Source organism: Pristiophorus japonicus, chromosome 6 (genome assembly GCF_044704955.1).
Source record: "Pristiophorus japonicus isolate sPriJap1 chromosome 6, sPriJap1.hap1, whole genome shotgun sequence".
NCBI lineage: Eukaryota > Metazoa > Chordata > Chondrichthyes > Pristiophoridae > Pristiophorus > Pristiophorus japonicus.
The window spans coordinates 5,235,795-5,254,178 of record NC_091982.1 but is presented as its reverse complement, the minus strand read 5'-3'; the positions used below and the strand labels follow the sequence as shown (position 1 = coordinate 5,254,178).

General features: G+C 45.7%; 1 protein-coding gene across 1 annotated transcript in view; it reads left to right on the top strand.

The window, feature by feature from the left end:
* The first annotated feature begins 8,194 nt into the window (after positions 1 to 8,194).
* The window catches only part of LOC139265084 (rho GTPase-activating protein 6-like), a 202,526-nt gene continuing 192,336 nt past the window's right edge, over positions 8,195 to 18,384 (top strand). Inside the window, exon 1 of the mRNA XM_070881975.1 lies at positions 8,195 to 8,273. Coding sequence (XP_070738076.1) covers positions 8,253 to 8,273 — 21 coding nt within the window. The 5' untranslated portion in view covers positions 8,195 to 8,252. The remainder of the gene's footprint in view (positions 8,274 to 18,384) is intronic.

Genomic DNA, 18,384 nt, shown 5'->3' with positions numbered 1-18,384 from the left:
CTGGGAAAGATGTTTTTAGTTGTGGTGGATGCATATTCCAAGTGGATAGAGTGTATAATCATGTCATACAGTACATCCACAGCTACCTTTGAGAGCCTTCGTGTCATGCTTGCCACTCATGGTCTGCCCGACATCGTTGTTAGCGACAACGGACCTTGCTTCACCAGTATGAAGTTTCAAGAGTTCATGAAACTCAATGGTATCAAACATGTGAGGTCAGCACCATTCAAACCCGCATCTAATGGTCAAGCAGAGCGTGCTGTCCAAACCATCAAGCAGAATATGAAACGTGTAATTCAAGGTTCACTACAAACTCGCTTGTCACGCATATTGCTTAGTTACAGGACAAGACCCCACATGCTTACCGGAGTTCCTCCTGCTGAACTATTGATGAAGAGAGGACTCAAGACCAGACTCTCTCTTGTCCACCTTGACTTGAACGATCATGTTGAATACTGACGTCAAAGTCAGCAGTGGTATGATGATCGCGCTGCTGTGTCACGTGACATTTCTGTTAACGATCCTGGGTATGTACTGAATTATGGTCAAGGTCCCAAGTGGATCGTCAGTACTGTTACGGCCAAGGAGGGTGACAGTGTTTATCGTCAAGCTCAAGAATGGGCAAACATGCAGGAAACATGTTGATCAGATAAAGCTGCGACACACGGATGAACCGGAACAGTCTGAGGAAGACACAATCAGTGACCAACCAACCTACCCTCAGTCATCAGAGGATTCCGCTGTCATCAGTGAATCTGGACTTTCAATCCCTGACATGGTCATTGCCACTCCCATCAGATCGGCCCCAGCCCCCAGTCATAACAGACTCAGAACACTCACCCAAGGCAGGAGTTGAACTGAGACGATCAACTCGGGAGCAGAAAGCCCTGGAGCGTCTCAATTTGTAAAAAAACTGTTACTAATATCTTAAAGGGGGATATTGTCATGTATGTATGCTTGGGTTTACTAGCCACCAGGTGGTGCCACTGTCGGATGTCATTGGGCTGCACACACGTGTGTGTAGCCCAGGTATAAAAGGCAAACCATCATTTAATGTAATCACTTTGGGCCCGAAAAAAGCACAGCCAGGTTCGTACCTGTGTTAGTTTACAGTATTCAGTCTATCGAGTTATTACATATGTAGCAAGAACGTCCATATATCTTTCTTTCTCCACCCTTTTTAATGCATTTTCCTGAAGGGTTTATGTATTTTGAGCATTCACCCTGCCCACATGCATAACACTGCACTTTTCCATTTGCCAGTCATGAGCCCAATGACCCAACACATCAAGATTAAGCATCATCTACATTCTTAACACCTGCACAGACCTTAGTATCATCTGCAAATTGGCAGATTGTATCCCCAACATCTACCTCGAGTTCATTAATAAAAATAGAAAAGAGCAATGGTCCCAACATGGATCCCTGCGGGACACTACTCTTGACCAGTCTCCGAACAGATCTAAATCCATCAATAACTATTTTCTGCCTACGTCCTTCCAGCTAATTCTCAATCCAGCTCAATATATTACCACTAATACCAGAGGCTTCAATCTTGTAGCGAAGCCTTTTGTGTGGTACCTTATCAATAGCTTTTTCAAGTCTAAGTAGACAATGTCTACTGCATTTCTCTCATCCACCATCTTGGTAACTTCTTCAAAAAAATACAATCAAATTTGTAAGACATGACCTCCTTTTTATGAAGTCATGTTGGGTGTCTCTAATATGTCCTTCTCTACCCTAGTAATCATATATTGCATCACTAATGATTCCATTAAGCATCTTTCCTATTACTGATGTCAAACTAATGCGTTGGTTTTGGGTCCATCTTGTCATCTGTTTTAAAAATGGGGACTACATTAGCTTCCTTCCAGTCTTCGGGAACCATTAAAAATATGAGTAAGCGGCTTGCACAGCCCCTGTTCCATCTCCTTGAGGAACCTTGGGTGGATATCATCTGGCTCGGCTGCTCTATCTATTTTCAGGTTCTTAATTCTATCTAAAACAATATGCGCATCTATGTTAATAGTATGTATTAGTTTTATTATCATCAGTAAATTCTAAAAGTCGAGCATTATCTTCAAGGGTGAACACTGATGGAAAGTACTCATTTAATATTTCTGCCTTACTCAGTGAGCCCTTCCTAACCTGTCCTTGAACATCCTTCCATGGCCCAATCCTTCAATGGACCAATGGCTCTTCACACAACTGAAAAATATTTTCCCATTATGGGGGTGAGGGTGAGGGGGAGGTGCTGGATGAAGTCCCCACTTGTTATACTCACTTTGGAGTAGGTGCAGTTGCTGCCCATTGAGGTACCAGGCCCTATCCTGAGTGGTACATTGCTGGGACATTCCAGGGTTTCCCACCGTCCCAGGCTGCGGGTCCCAGTGGGCTGCAGCAAGGCACACCCAGGGCCCCACCGTCCCAGGCTGCGTGTCCCAGTGGGCTGCAGCAAGGCACACCCAGGGCCCCACCGTCCCAGGCTGCGGGTCCCAGTGGGCTGCAGCAAGGCACACCCAGGGCCCCACCGTCCCAGGCTGCGTGTCCCAGTGGGCTGCAGCGAGTCACACCCAGGGTGAGGAGGGGAAGGAGAGCTCGACAGCTCTCTCCTGAGGTGCAGGATCTAACAGATGTAGTTCAGATGATGACAATGAGTGCGGAGAGCATTGACCTTACCCGATCACTCCTGGACACCATCAGTGGGCTAGCTGATGAGGTATCGGGACTGTCAGGAGAAGCAACAACACTCTCACGAGAAATGGGAACACTGTCCGGGAACATGAGGGAGGGAATGTCTCAGGCAGCGGATACAATGTCGGTGAACATGAGGGAGGGAATGTCGCAGGTAGCTGATGTACTGTCAGTGAACATGAGGGGGGGGAATGTTGCAAGTAGTTGACACACTGTCAGGGCACATGAGGGAGGGAATGTCTGAGTTAGCTGCTGCAATAATGGAACATGCTCAGACCCCCGTGCCCATTGACAGAGTCAACTACCTCTCTTACTCCAATCCCCAGACCAGCCTCTGAAGAGGCCCAGGCCGGACCTTCCACATTACCGGCTGCTCCCCCCCACCCCCCCCATCAAGAAGCGCGCATTACCCGAGATGTTCAAAAGAATAAGCTTGTCACCAACCCGAGAAACACTGCGCCATCGCCTGCGGGCAGGGGTGGAGTCAACAAAACCAAGCGTAGTGGGCAGTCTTAGAATAAGATGGAGGAGAGATGTGTGCAGCATTTCTTTCCTGTTGCTGTTGATATTGTTGTTTTTATTATTGTTACTGTTGTAACTGTTCTCCATTTACAAGTTTAAAGACCCGAATTCGGTCAAGGCCTCTGCCCGCCCAAGGGACGCCAATGGCCACCGAGGTACCTGACAGTACTTTCGGCAGGATATTCATGAAGAAGGCCCCTCGAAGGTCGGCGGGCAGCAAATGAGGGACTTCTGCAGCCAATCTGGGCAGCAGCCAGTGGGAGCTCCCATTCTCAGCGGCCGAGATGCTTGCTGCCAAGTGCCACTGAGGATGGAGTCGGGCCCACGGAGGGTCGAAGACAAAAAAATAAAAATCAATAACAAAAAATAAAAAACTATTGGAAGACCTTCAGAGGACCCCAGCAAGGTAAGTTGCTGTGGAAAAAATAATAAAAAAATGTTCACTAACCTTTTTGAACAATTAGTAACAGGAATCCTTATGGACATCCCATGTTCTGGTCCAGGATGTGCTTAGGTTAATTGCAACTCCTCAGCTAACAACCACAACTGAAATCAGTTAATTCACCAGAGACTGGGATTCAAATCTGGAACTTTATGATCTATATGATTTATTCATGCCCTGGATTTACCAACGGATCCATCAGGGGAACAAAAAACATTATAATAAAATGCAGCCTCTGGAACACCATGAGGCTAATAATGTGATGTTGAGTGCCCGGATCACCCCAACACTTCGAGCACAGAAGTTTAGTACTATTAGGCACTGGGGCCTAGTCTGCAATAGGGAAGCACTTTCAGCTCTTGGAGCCTGCACACAAGCTATGAGCAGAGCTCATTAAAGGATGCAATTTTACTGAAATGAAGTGTTCTCCCCATAATGTAATGGAGGTGGGGAGAGGAATGCCACAATAGGTTACATACCTATAGGTGCTGCAAGGGAGGCCTAGTCCCTTCAGTTGAGTCCTTGTTGTTAAAGCTATTGCTGGACTCTTAGCAATTGATTGTTTCTGAAGTGCTTGAGTCTTGTTGGACAAATAAAATTATTGAAACTTGTTGGAGGCATCCTGATAGTTACTTGAAGATGTGTTGCATCTTTCATCAGTGACTGTCCAGCTGCAGTTGTTAGAGAGCTCATTAATGTCCAGCTATGACTATTCCTCTTAGGCATTCCTCTCTCTTTGGAGGAGGAGGATCAGAACAGGCATGGCAGACAGATGAAATGGCATCTTTATGCTGGTCTCTTATTTGAAGCTGTAGAAGATACCAGCTAAGCAACTAAGGTTCCCAAAAGTCATTATTGAACTCAGCACACTCATACTTGGAGCCAGCGGTTGCAGTACAGGGGCAGTTGTCAAGGTTACAGCTGCTTTAAACATTTATGTGACAAGCCTCTTCCAGGCAAGTGCAGGAGATATCTGTCACATCTCCCAACCTTCAGTCCATAATTGTATTTAGCCGGTAATATGACTTGTTTGTCAGGGCCATGCATTTCATCATATTTCCAGCACAGAGCAGCTAAGTGTAAGAAAGAGCCCTGCAGTTCTATCATGTAGCAGAATTCCTACATGCCCAGCATGGAATTCATAGCACTCATGTGGCTATCGGTGCCCCTAGTCTGATTGCAGGACCATTCATGCGAGAACGGGCTACCATTCCATAAATATACAGTGGTCTGCAATACAGGAACAAAATCATGCACAATAATGTGGATTACCCTGGCAACCTCCATGATTTGTTGATCTTGCTAGCCTTACTTGAAAGGGACCAAGGATATGTTCTGGAGCCATGGATTATGACACCACTATTGTATCTAGGAATAAGAGCTCAAGAGGGGTACCATGTGGTCCTTGATTCGACCAAGATAATAGTTCACCCCTGAGAAAATTCCTGGCCTTGGTTCACCATCTGGGACCAACATCAACTTTTGTAAAACTAGGTCAAATAGGATATAAGAACATAAGAAACAGGAGCAGGAGTAGGCCCTATGGCCCCTCGAGCCTGCTCCACCATTCAATAAGATCAACTCCACTTTCCTGGCCGATCTCCATATCCCTTTATTCCCCCTAGACTCCAAAAATCTATCTATCTCAGCCTTGAATATATTCAGATACTCAGCATCCACAGCCCTCTGGGACAGGGAATTCCAAAGATTCACAACCCTCTGAGTGAAGAAATTCCTCCTCACCTCTGTCTTAAATGTCTGACCCCTTATCCTGAGACTATGCCCCCTAGTTCTAGACTCTCCTGCCAGGGGAAACAACCTCTCTGCATCTACCCTGTCAATTCCCTTCAGAATCTTGTATGTTTCAATGAGATCATCTCTCAGTCTTCTAAACTGCAGAGAGTATAGGCCCATTCTGCACAATCTCTCACCATAAGACAGCCCTCTCACCTACTTACAATACTAAGTCTCAATATTGGAGGCTTTAAGGTTTACCCTCGTTTTTTGATTGCGCAGCAAAGCTTTTTAGTTCAAATTGTTGATCTGGCTTACAGGCTGCTATTATTTGACTAATACTTCCCGATCTTTGGTTAAAGTATTGATTTGATCAAACCACAGGCAGTTCCTGTTACATATTCCCTGATTGCCATTACACTTGTAGAGGTTGTTTTTCCAAAAGATTTTTCTGCCAGTTTTTCTCCTTTTGTCTTATGAAAGTGTTGACTCCTTCCTGGGTTATAATTCTGCTGGTACTAGTCACCCTCTAGTACCTTGCTCAAGTTACCAGTATCATGTTCGAAATATCACAGTGAGTGTCAGCAGGCTATTTGAGTATGAAGGCATTGCAGTAAACCCCAATGCTTATCTGAAATAAGATTCACACATGGACACTTTCAGTAAATGTTGCTGAATAGCATTCAGGAACAAGAACACAGGCTAAATGTTTCTTCCCTAACTCAATTGTAGTTCCAGCTGAGAACAGCTAAATTAGCATTGGGTTTTTCCTGGTTTGTATGGGTCAGCTACTGCCTAGTAAGTTCACTGAACGATTGGAGAACCTCAATTACAAGGCTTTAACATTAGTGATCCTTTGTATCCTGAAGAAATCGCATATTTCCCTGTTCCGTTTTTAACATGTTGACGTCTCATGTTTGCAAAGTGCCTTATATGTTGGGCATACCATGCTCCTTTTAGATATTGAAATCAAATTACTCGTTTATTGAATTATTATCCAAAACCTGATATGTATGGCTAAAGTGTTCTGAAATCATTTTCTTTCCAAAATTACAACAGTGACACACAGAGCAAAGTCATGAAATACTCTGAGATAATCAGTTGAGATATTTACAGGATAGGATGTGCCATGTTGTTTGGCAAAGAATTTGGGTTACTGTGCATTATGATCTCTAATCTGTTTTATCTTTTATCTGTTGCTTGGATTTATGTTGTATTTAATCTGACACTTGGTGCATTATGCCATGCAGAGATTGTCTGGCAGTATGGTATAATCTAGGACAGTTGGACAACTGGGAGGCTGATGTACTTTGGGACAGTGTGGAAGACTGCAATAATCAGATAAGCTGAAATAGTCTGGGATATTTAGGATAAAATGGGGCAGGGTGGGATAGTTTGGGAGGGTGGAATAGTTGGGAGGATGGGATAGTTTGGGAGGATGGGATAGATTGGGAGGGTGGGATAGTTTGGGAGGATGAGATAGTTTGGGAGGGTGGGATAGTTTGGGAGGATGGGATAGAATGGGAGGGATAGTTTGGGAGGGTTGAACAGTGCAGAACTACCAATAGCAATGGCAATTATACAGCAAAGACTGAAGTAAGAGGCAGACCTGGAAATCCAATCACTGACCATCCAATGGGATATCGGTGAGCATTCTGTATCATGACCCTGAGTAATGTTTTATTTCTGATTTTATCCATTCTTCAGTCATTCTTATTAGGATATGATTTCTTGGGTTCGCGTAACATTCAGTATTTCATCCTAGTGGCCAGTCTTCATGGCTGAGCAGACAGTGAATGTTGGCAAGCTGTTCAACCATGGGACTAAGAATGATAACTGAAACAAATTCTGTTTTCATCCAACATTCACGTGTGCACACTTCCTAGCAGCAGTCACTGGATAGTGATCAGGAGCAAGAACCCTGGCCGATTTATCACCACATGCTCCAGGGATGTAGAGGCCAATTCTAGCACACCTATTGGTGCCCTGGCTGAGATCAGCCAGCTCAGCACAGACTGGGGTTCACACCTTTGGTGGATTCATTTATTTAATTCAAATCTTCCTTTTCGATTGCTGCAAAATTCACTTAAAAATGCACAAATGAGCCTGGCTGCTTTGTGCAGCCAGCTACTGTTGAGTACCTGAGCCTGCTATAACACAATAATACAAGCCAGTCAGCATTCATCAAAGAGTAAAATGAGAGTGCAGAGGAGAATTATTCTTACTAGGTCTATTAGAGCCAGTGAATGACTGTAATGTACTGGCATAGAGACAATTTTAACTGACTACTGTTGAGACCATTATTGTGCTGTATGTAAAAGCTCTGCATAGCAAGATAAGAGGCTTGTTCATTTGTCCCAAGGCTCTCTCTGTTTCATAGCAGATAATGTTTTGTGTAATTTTTAGCCTAAGCCTACTGCAGCCTGCTTTCCTGTCAGTGGATTGTTTTACTAGATACTGCAGTGGTGTTCTCTCTCTTATGCTCTCTCTCTCTCTCTCTCTTTCCATATTCTGTTTCTCCCTGTCGATCCAGAGAATATTTTTTTGGCAAGTTGCATTCTTTTCTGGACTTCTCTAACTCCCACAGATGGAAGGGAAGCTGTTCACATTCCTAGCCTGTGTAAACATTAGTGCTTAATGCAAATGGAAAGAATAGTTTTTTGGGGGTATTTTCTATTCAGCTCTGGCTCTTTCTCCACCTTCCACTATCTCTCTCACTCACACGCACAAACGCTCTCATTTTAACAACAGCAGCTCTGAGCAGCAAATGGAGTGACTGAGATCCATAAGCATTCTGGCTGTTAATAATTTCATCAAAGAGATAACACATTTTGTTTGAACTGTTGTCAGCATCTCAGACATGGATATCAAGGCGCTCACAGTAAGTACTGATGCGAGACTCGTAAATGTCACGTTTTATTGTCTTATAGGGTCATTTAAAGTCTGTTTCCTTTGGAGTCAACACTACTGCTAAAACACTCATTTATGCTGCTGAATTTTGTTGTTGCAGGATGGTTACCATATTTATTCCAATATGTTATGTGAATAGCATTTGCATCTTTCTATAGTCAAATGTAAATAAGGTATGCTGTTCAGATAAGCTAATGATGTAACTGCCTTTAATTCTGTGGGATTTTTAAGTAGTTTGATTTTGTTGATAATAAAGTCTCTGAAACGTATAGTCCCAGTAAATGAAGTTTCCAGTCAATCTGTGTACGACTGAGCTATATTAATATTTAGTGGAAACAGAAACTATTGTCGGACTGAGATTTTACAATCTAAAAGCCTTCACTGATTATATCTACTCTAGTTGATGGTAATCATGACAGAACTAAAATTGCACTGTGTACAGTTCTCCCCACCTAAAAAACATCATAACGCTGGCTTTGCCATCAACCCTGGCTTCAGTGGCAGCCCTGTAATCTGAGCAAAGTTGTACTACTGTCTCTGAGGAGGACTTCAATGGCAGTGCCAAAGGTGCTTTTATATTAAAGTAGTGTGATAGGCGCATGGGGCTCATTCCGTCAGCTGCACGGTCCAGCATAAATGTCATGACATTTAAGGAATCAACAGCATAATATACTCATGTAAATGCCGATCTCCGAATGCACATAAAAGTTAAGCAAGTCAGTTTCAGTAAAGTAAACTTGGTAATTTGGTCCCATGCTTTTGCACTGTTTGTAGCAATTAGGTTTCCACATTATACAGCAGAGCCCAGCGTGACCAGCACCGGACAACAACTTGCATTTATATTGCGCCGTTAATGTAGGAAAATGCCCCAAAACATTTTAACACCCGATTAAAAAATAAAAAGGAAAGATCAGTACATGAAGGTCACTCTTCAGACAGGAACAGTGGGAAAATAGGCAATGTAAAAACTCAAACCTTGCTAAATAAGTGAGGTGATGCTGCTGCCTATGGAGAATATCACTGAAGGTTTTCCCTTTTGACATCCAAGGCAGTAAAGGCAAAGCTGCAGGCATCCGCTTCTGTTCCATCTGGTGATGAGCAGACTGAGTTTACAGGCCAGCAGTATGGTTTTGTGTAATGGTGCTCTACGTTTCTTATATCCATAGTGATTTTTTTCCCTTATTAATGCGCAGTTCTCGACAATTTAGACCCCGAACTTCTGGAGAGCTTTGCATTCAAATCACTTAAAGTAAGGTGATAAAACTTTAGGTAACACACAGCAGCAAGAAAGGAAATCTGTGATTGCAACTCTCAAATAACTGGGCGAGTTACTGGTGCAATGAAATCTGCTCTGTCCTGTGAATGGGACTGATGGCACAGTACCAGGAGCTCCAGCATATTATAGAACCACTTCAAATGTATCAACAGGATGTGATGTTTATGACATTTATAATGTTTTCCTCATAAGTCAAGCTTCTTCTGACTGGGAGTAGGCTGAGTGTAAACTGTGGTAAGGGGCTGAAATAGCCAAAAGAGTTGCTTGCTACTATTGTTATAGTGAGGTCATATGCAAGTGGCCCATTGACGTGATCTGACCTGATTTATGTGATTTCATGATGTGTTTGCATGAAACATAACACTAATTATTCTAACACAAGGCAAGGCCCCCCTGGTTGGCAAACAGTAACTAGTGGGGTGCCACGGGGATCAGTGCTGGGTCCTCAACTATTTACAATCTATATTAATGAATTGGATGAAGGGACCGAGTGTAATGTAGCAAAGTTCGCTGATGATACAAAGATGGGTGGGAAAGCAAATTGTGAGGATACAAAACATCTGCAAGGGGATATAGACAGGTTAAGTGAGTGGGCAAAAATTTGGCATGTGGAGTATAATGTTGGAAAATGTGAGGTTATCCAGTTTGGCAGAAAAAATAGTAAACAAGTTACAATTTAAATAGTGAAAAATTGCAAAGTGCTGCAGTACAGAGAGATCTGGGGGTCCTTGTGCATGAAAACAAAAAGTTAGCATGCAAATACATCACGTAATCAGGAAGGCAAATGGAATGTTGGCCTTTATTGCAAGGGGGGATGGAGTATAAAAGCAGTAAAATCCTGCTACAACTGTACAGGGTATTGGTGAGGCCACACCTGGAGCACTGCGTGCAGTTTTGGTCTCCGTATTTAAGAAGGGATATACTAGCATTGGAGGCTGTTCAAAGAAGGTTCACTAGGTTGATTCTGGAGATGAGGGGGTTGACTTAGGAAGATAGGTTGAGTAGGTTGGGCCTATAATCATTGGAGTTCAGAAGAATGAGAGGTGATCTTATCGAAACATACAAGATAATGAGGGGGCTCGACAAGGTGGATGCAGAGAGGATATTTCCACTCAGAGGGGAAATTAAAACTAGGGGACATAGGGTACGAACTCAGTCGAAGCTGAGGCCTGCCCAAGTACTGCCCAAAGGAACACCAATGGCCGCCGAGAGACCGGGCGGTACTTTGCCTGGGAGATTCCTCTAAATGAGATGGCATTACCGCCCAGCGGCCAAACAATGGCTTTCGCCGTCAATCTGGGCAGCAGCAGGTGGGAGCTCTCAATCTCGGCAGCAAAGGCTCTTGCTGCCCAAGTGCCGCCAAGGATGGAGTCAGGCCCAGGGAGGGTTGAAGACCTGCAAATAAAAATCATAGGAAAGAGAAATAAAAAAACACCGGAACATAGAAACATAGAAAATAGGTGCAGGAGTAGGCCATTGGTCCTTCGAGCCTGCACCACCGTTCAATAAGATCATGGCTGACCATCACCTCAGTACCCCTTTCCTGCTTTCTCTCCATACCCCTTGATCCCTTTAGCCATGAGGGCTGTTATGTATTGATGTGTGTATCGTCCTGGTACCTTAAATGTAATGTAAGCACAATGGTACACCACAGAGGGCGCTGTGGTGGGAAACCTGGAAGTATCTAGAACAGGCAATATAAAAGGCTGACCACCACACCTGGGAGGCACTCTGGAGCTGAACAATAAAGGATGAAGGTCACAGCAGTTAGATTTACACCAGACCGTGTGGAGTCAGTGATTTGTGTGCTACATACATCACATTGGCGACAAGGACACGGACGAACTCCACGCAACCATGGCTACTCTGGGCTCGCGAAAGGATTTTACCGTGGGCAATGATTGGGAGGCCTTCACAGAAAGGCTCGAGTACTACTTCACAGCAAACGACCTGACGGAGGACACATACGCAATGAGAGAGAAGCGTAAGGCGACATTGCTCTCCAGTTGTGGAGATGAGGTTTGCTGTCTCGTCAGGGATTTGCTGGCACCTGGGAGCACCAGAGGGACAAGTCATACGAGGAGCTGACTGAACTCATTCGTGACCAGTTGAAACCGAAGGTGAGCATCCTCACGGTCAGATACAAATTTTACCATCACTGCAGACCTGAGGGCCAGGATGTCACCAAATATGCTGCGGACCTCAGGAGACTCGCGGCGCCGTGTGATTTTGGCGCACACCTTGACGAGGCTTTGCGGGACGTTTTTGTTATGGGGATTGGCCACGAGGGCCTCCTTCACAAGCTGCTGGTCACAGAACCCACAGTCACCCTGACAAAGGCCATCACCATCAGCCGGGCACATATGACCTCGACTTGCAACACCAAGCAAATAATCCACACAGTCTCGAACCCGGCAGGCACTGTCCACAGGATAGAGCCCACCACGGACAAAACTGCAGAATGTGGCTCTGCCCGGGGCAGAGAGCACGGACCTCAGGGTCCTGGAACTCAGAGTCCGCTGAGGGGGGCCAATCAAGCAGCACCATGCTGGCGTGTGGAGGAAGCCATGGGGCTCACCGGTGCAGGTTTGCGGAGTACACATGCAATACCTGCCACGTTAAAGGCCACCTTCAGCGTATGTGTAAAAGAGACACGACTCACCATGTGGCTGAGGAGATGGGGGATGATCCACCATCCAGCGAGGAGCAGGCAGAAGAAGATGAGATGTTGGGACTGTACACGTGCACCGACGATTCACCCCCAGTGATAAGGGAAGTAAAAATCAACGGAGTCCCTGTGAGTATGGAAGTGGACACGGGCTCGGGTGTGTCGTTGGTGAGTCGGAGAACTTTTGATAAACTGGATTAACCCAGCTGCACGACCCAAACATAATCTCCAGTAGAAAGTAGGTACACATAGACAGTACATTTTTATGCGTTGAAGAGTTATATCAAAAGGTTGCAGGTACACTGAACAGTTATTAAATCCCAGCTCCACTGGATGAGGTGTGGTGGCGGCATACTGCCCCTTTTTGCCCGAGGTAATGGGCTGCGCTGAGGCAGGGTATCGCAACTGGTGCGTTGTCTCTGTTCTCAGAAAATAGTTGCCTTTTGCGGCTTGTCTGCAGCCGCTGAACAATTGCATAAATCACATAAAATCAGAAATCGCATGAATCCATTGGTCATGTTAGTCACAGATCCATTAACCCTTTTAACTGTGCATTGTGATATTCTCTCTTTTCACCAATCATCGCAATCATTTTAATCATAGTAATCACTTTAGCACCAAAATATTAACTCTTGTCATAAATCACGTCATCATACAAATCGCAGTAATCATTTTGACTCACTCCTGCCCTGACAAAAGTCTCTTTGTGGGGACCGCCGACGGTGTAAGGCTCCTTTAAGACTCCCAGGTACATTTCCCTTTTAAGACGGCATTTTGATTTTTCCACGAGGATTCTACTGGGCGCCACCATTTTAGGTGCTCTACTGGTGCCTGCCTGTCTCTCGCTGCAGATCTCTGCTGCCACGAGGCTCGCCACCCTCTTGAACTCGCTGTGCTGCTGCCTGTTCTCCCTCTCTCTCTCCCCGCAAACAGCTGGCGACCAAAGCAGCCCGGAAGAGTGCTCTGGCCACGGGTGGAGTGAAGAAGCCTCATCGCTACAGACCCGTCACCGTGGCTCTGAGGGAGATCCGCCACTACCAGAAATCCACCGAGCTGCTGCCTGGTCTCCCTTCTCTCTTCTCCAGCTCGGTCGGCGCTGCTGCTGCTGGTTCCAGCGCCTCTTTCTCACTCTCAGACTTTGCAGGGGAGAGTCGACAGCCACCGCTGCTCTGCCCAACCCCACACATGCTTCCTTCGCTGCCATCTGATCCCAAGGTGGAGGCCTGCTCTGCCTGTGAACACGGGGGACAGCGGTCTGTGGAGGAATGAAGTCTTCCCAGCTCCCACGGACCTTCCCCATCCATCTCCTGCCGAGTAGCGGCGGCCCATCGCCTGCAATGATCCACAAAGGTAAACCATGTGTCTCGCCCCCGTGAGATACCTGCACATCCGCTCTGTTAAGAACAGGTATCAGTTCCTTGGTGTAGGTACGCAGCTTCACCGTGACCAGGACCAGCTTGGGTCGTGCAGCTGGGTTGATCCACAGTTTATCAAAAGTTTCCTGACTCATCAGCGACTGACCCGACCCCGTGTCCACTTCCATACTCACTGAGACTCCGTTAATCTTGACTTCCATAATCACTGGGGCCGAACCGTCAGTACACGTATACAGTCCAAACGCATCATCTTCTTCTACCTGGGACTGGGAGGCCCGTCGAGCCAAACCACAATGCTCCTCACTGGATAGCGGATCATCTACCATCTCCTCAGCCACACGGTGAGATGTGTTTCTTTTGCACATACGCTGAAGCTGGCCTTTCGTGTGGCAGGTATTGCACGTATACTCCGCAAACCTGCACCGGTGAGCCCCATGGCTTCCTCCGCAGCACCAGCATGGTGCTACTCGATTAGCCCCCCTCGTGGACTCTGAGTTCCAGGACCCTGAGGTTCATGCTCTCTGCCCTGGGCAGAGCCACGTTCTGCAGTTTTGTCCATGACGGGCGCTATCCTGTGGACAGTGCCTGCCGGGTTCGAGACCGTGTGGATCATTTGCTTGGTGCTGCAAGTCGAGGTCATAAACGCCCGGCTGATGTTGATGGCTTGCTGCAGGCTGACTGTAGGTTCAGTGGATAGCAGCTTATGAAGGAGACCCTCATGGCCAATCCCCATAACAAAGACGTCTCGCAACGCCTCGTTAAGGTGTTTGCCAAAATCGCACGGCGCCGCAAGTCTCCTGATGTCCGCAGCATATTTTGTGACATCCTGGCCCTCAGGCCTGCAGTGGTGGTAGAAGTTGTGCCTGGCCGTGAGGATGCTCTCCTTTGGTTTCAGTTGGTTACCAATGAGTTCAATCAGCTCCTCATATGACTTGTCCTTGGTGCTCGCGGGTGCCAGCAAATCCCTGACGAGACAGTAAACCTCATCGCCACAACTGGACAGCAATATCGCCTTACACTTCTCTATCTGTGCGTCCGTGTCCCCTGTCAGATCGTTTGCTATAAAATAGTACTCGAGCCTTTCCGTAAAGGCATCCCCTCATTACCCTCTGTGAAATCCTTTAGCGCGCCCAAAGTAGCCATGGTTACGTGAAGAGCTCGTCCGTGTCCTTGTCGCCAATTTGTGATGTATGTAGCACTCAAATCACTGACTCCACACAGTCTGGTGTTGTAGTAACAGCTGTGACCTTGGTCCTTTATTGTGTAACTCCAGAGTGCCCTTCAGGTGTGGTGGTCAGCCTTTTATACTCTGTCTCGCAGGTACTTTCGGGTCTCCCACCACAGTGCCCCTTGTGGCGCACCATTGTAACTGTACATTTAATGTACATGGACAATACATAACAGGCACCTCATTTTTAGGTATGCCTGGTGCTGCTCCTGGCATGCTCTTCTGCACTCCTCATTGAACAAAGGTTGGTCACCTGGCTTGATGGTAATGGTAGAGTGAGTGATATGCCGGGCCATGAGCTACAGATTGTGGTGGAATACTATTCTGCTGCTGTTGATGGCCCTCATGGATGTCCAGTTTTGAGTTGCTAGATCTGTTCTGAATCTGTCCCATTTAGCACGGTGCACGGTGCCACACAACACGATGGAGTGTGTCTTCAGTGTGAAGACGGGACTTCGTCTGCACAAGGACAGTGCGGTGATCACTGCTACCAATGCCATCATGGACAGATGCATCTAAAATAGGTAGATTGGTGAGGATGTGGTCAAGTAGGTTTCTCCCTCGTGTTGGTTCTCTCACCACCTGCTGCAGGCCCAGTCTGGCAGCTATATCCTTCAGAACTCGGCCAGCTTGGTCAGTAGTGGTGCTACCGAGCTACTCTTGGTGATGGACATTGAAGTCCCCCAACCAGAGTAAATTATGTGTCCTTGCTACCCTCAGAGCCTCTTCCAAGTGGTGTTCAACATGGAGGAGTATTAATTCATCAGCTGAGGGAGGGCGGTAGGTGGTAATCAGTAGGAGGTTCCGTGCCCATGCTTGACCTGAAGCCATGAGACTTCATGGGGTTCGCAGTCAATGTTAAGGACTCTCAGGACCACTCCCTCCTGAATGAATACCACTGAGCCACCACCCCTGGTGGGTCTGTCCTGCCGCTGGAACAGGACATACCCAGGGCTGGTGATGGAGGATCTGGGACACTTGCTGAAAGGTATGATTCTGTGAGTATGACTATGTCGGGCTGTTACTTGATTAGTCTATGGGACAGCTCTCCAATTTTGGTACAAGTCTCCAGATGTTAGTGAGAAGGACTGGGCTGGGGATGCCGTTGTCATATCTGAAGTTGGTGCCGAGATCGATGCCTGGTGGTCTGTCTGGTTTTATTCTTATTATTGTTTCTTGTAGCGGTTTGTTATAACTGAGTGGCTTGCTAGGCCACTTCAGAGGGCAGTTCAGAGTCAACCACATTGCTATTGGGTCTGGTGTCATATCTAGGGCAGATTTCCTTCCCTGAAGGATGTTAGTGAACCAGATGGGTTTTAATGGTGGGGTTTGAACTCACATCTCAGATCATTAGTCCAGACCTCTGGATTACTAGTCCCGTAACTTAACCACGATGCAAAGTATATTTGGTTTGATCAGATCAGATCAGATTTATAATACAGCTTGTCAACATTCAGTGTCCAACCTCGCATATAAAAAATGGCCTCTTGCTGATCGCCCATGGAAAGCATGCCCCTGCAGAGTCTGTATCTTTTGGTTACCTAGTGAGCCAGGAGGAGCATACATTTGGAAAATGTATTTTTACGAGACATCACACTTCGTTACGGAGAGAAAGCAGTCAAAGCTTTAAAACAGAGAGAAGACATGACCAGATACTTTAATGCCGGATGCTTCTCACCAGCTGTAAATACCATCCACCAAACAACAAGTACATTCTGAGTAACCTCACTAGACAGCAATTAAAAATGTTTTTAACAATTAGGCTTTGTGGCCTTAAATACTTGCAAAAAGGGAAATAAAGTCCTCCTATCCAGTAACCTTTTCAGCATTTATGTCAAGAAACAGGAGCAATTACACTTTGTAGCCTTAAAGAGGCATACGCCTACACCTTAGCAGCAGAATAATACTTGGTATGCTACATCATATAATGCCCCTGTCCTTATTAAACAGCACAGCCTCTGACTTACGTTAAGTGGAATTATAGGGGGGGAGGGGTAATTGTGAAGATTCCATCTAATGTTCTGTTATTTCCAAAGTACAGTGAATTATTTTATACATGTAGTTAATGATTTCAGCTTTATCTCGAGTAACATGTTGCTATCTTAGAATCTGTTTTTATTTTGTTGCACCTCTCCTTCACTCTGAGCCCTTTCCTCCCTCCATTCTCATCTAATTAATTCTCATCTGATATCTTAACTCCCCTGGCTTGCAAAATAACCTCAGAGTCAGAGAACGCCAGTAATTCTCCCAGCTGTGTATTCAGTGGACCTGCTATTAGTTGGCCAAAGTGTTCTAGCAAGCCTGTCCACTCTTGCTCACTCATTGGGAGATTTATTTATTTTGATTTAACAATGTGATATATCAGCTTTATTTGTTTAAATGGATTTGCAATGTACTTAATCTTTTAAACAGAAATCCTAATTGTCCAAGCTTTCAGTACTAGTTAGGACCTATGAGGAATGCATGGGCACAGTATATGCAAAACAAGTGGGATTTGCAGCTCGAAGGAGCCATGGATGAATGTTTAGAACATTTTCTGGAATCTTCTTACCTTGGCTTGATTGCCCAAATCCACGTAACATTGTAGCATCTTATCTCAATCGCCGGAGCATTTGAGAAATGTGCAGTCTAGAGCTACAATAAGATCATCTAACACAAACAGGGACACAGGAAGTATCTGGAAGAGGCTATTTGACTGTGGATTCTTCACAGTCAAGCCAGATGTTGTCTTCATCTTACATCCACATATATGGACCTTCGAGCAGGAGCTGGCTGATTTCTCCTCTCCTTAACTCATGGGGAACACAAGCCAATGTAATGCTCCACCTGCCTCCTCAGGTGAGATCCAGGTAATTCAGCGCAGACCACGAATCAAACCTGTGGCTTTCCTGGGCCATCATTTGGTTTTTACTGTTCTTTGTTTTCGCGTTCTATCTTTTCCTTTTGCTGATTTTTAATTTTCCTGGCAAGAGCTGATAAAATAATTCCTGTAGCATGTCATACTATTTGTTCACATGTCACCACCTCTATAGGAGAAACTGGACGGGGTCGGCGTAAGGGCAAGAGAAACTGAATAGAATTGTGAGAGGAGAGAGGATTGGAGACGCACAACTGGGTCAGAATTGGGGCAGAGGAGAGACCGGGGCAGCATTTTGACAGGAATACTGCAAGAAGTAATAATGGAGGAGATCCTGTAAATCCATAATCGAGGGGTGGGTTTTGCGGTGAGAGATAAAGTAAATGATTTTGATGTGGGGTGTAACATTGCAAGTGGGGGGCAGAGTTTTCAAGTATACACTGTGCTGCCTGCAGCAATAGACCACCTTGCTCACAATAGGCAGAAGGCACGAGCATCATAACTCGGAAAGTTATTTTCTGCGGGAAAGAAGGAATAAAATCTGCAGACAGCTTGTCAGACTTGTAATTGTGGGGCTGCTTGGCCTATTGAAATTGATCCTTCAGGCTCCAGTGCTCCTGATAAGTCAGCAAGCTTCGGTCAGTCAACAGATTCTCAAAGCATCCTAGTATAGTGTC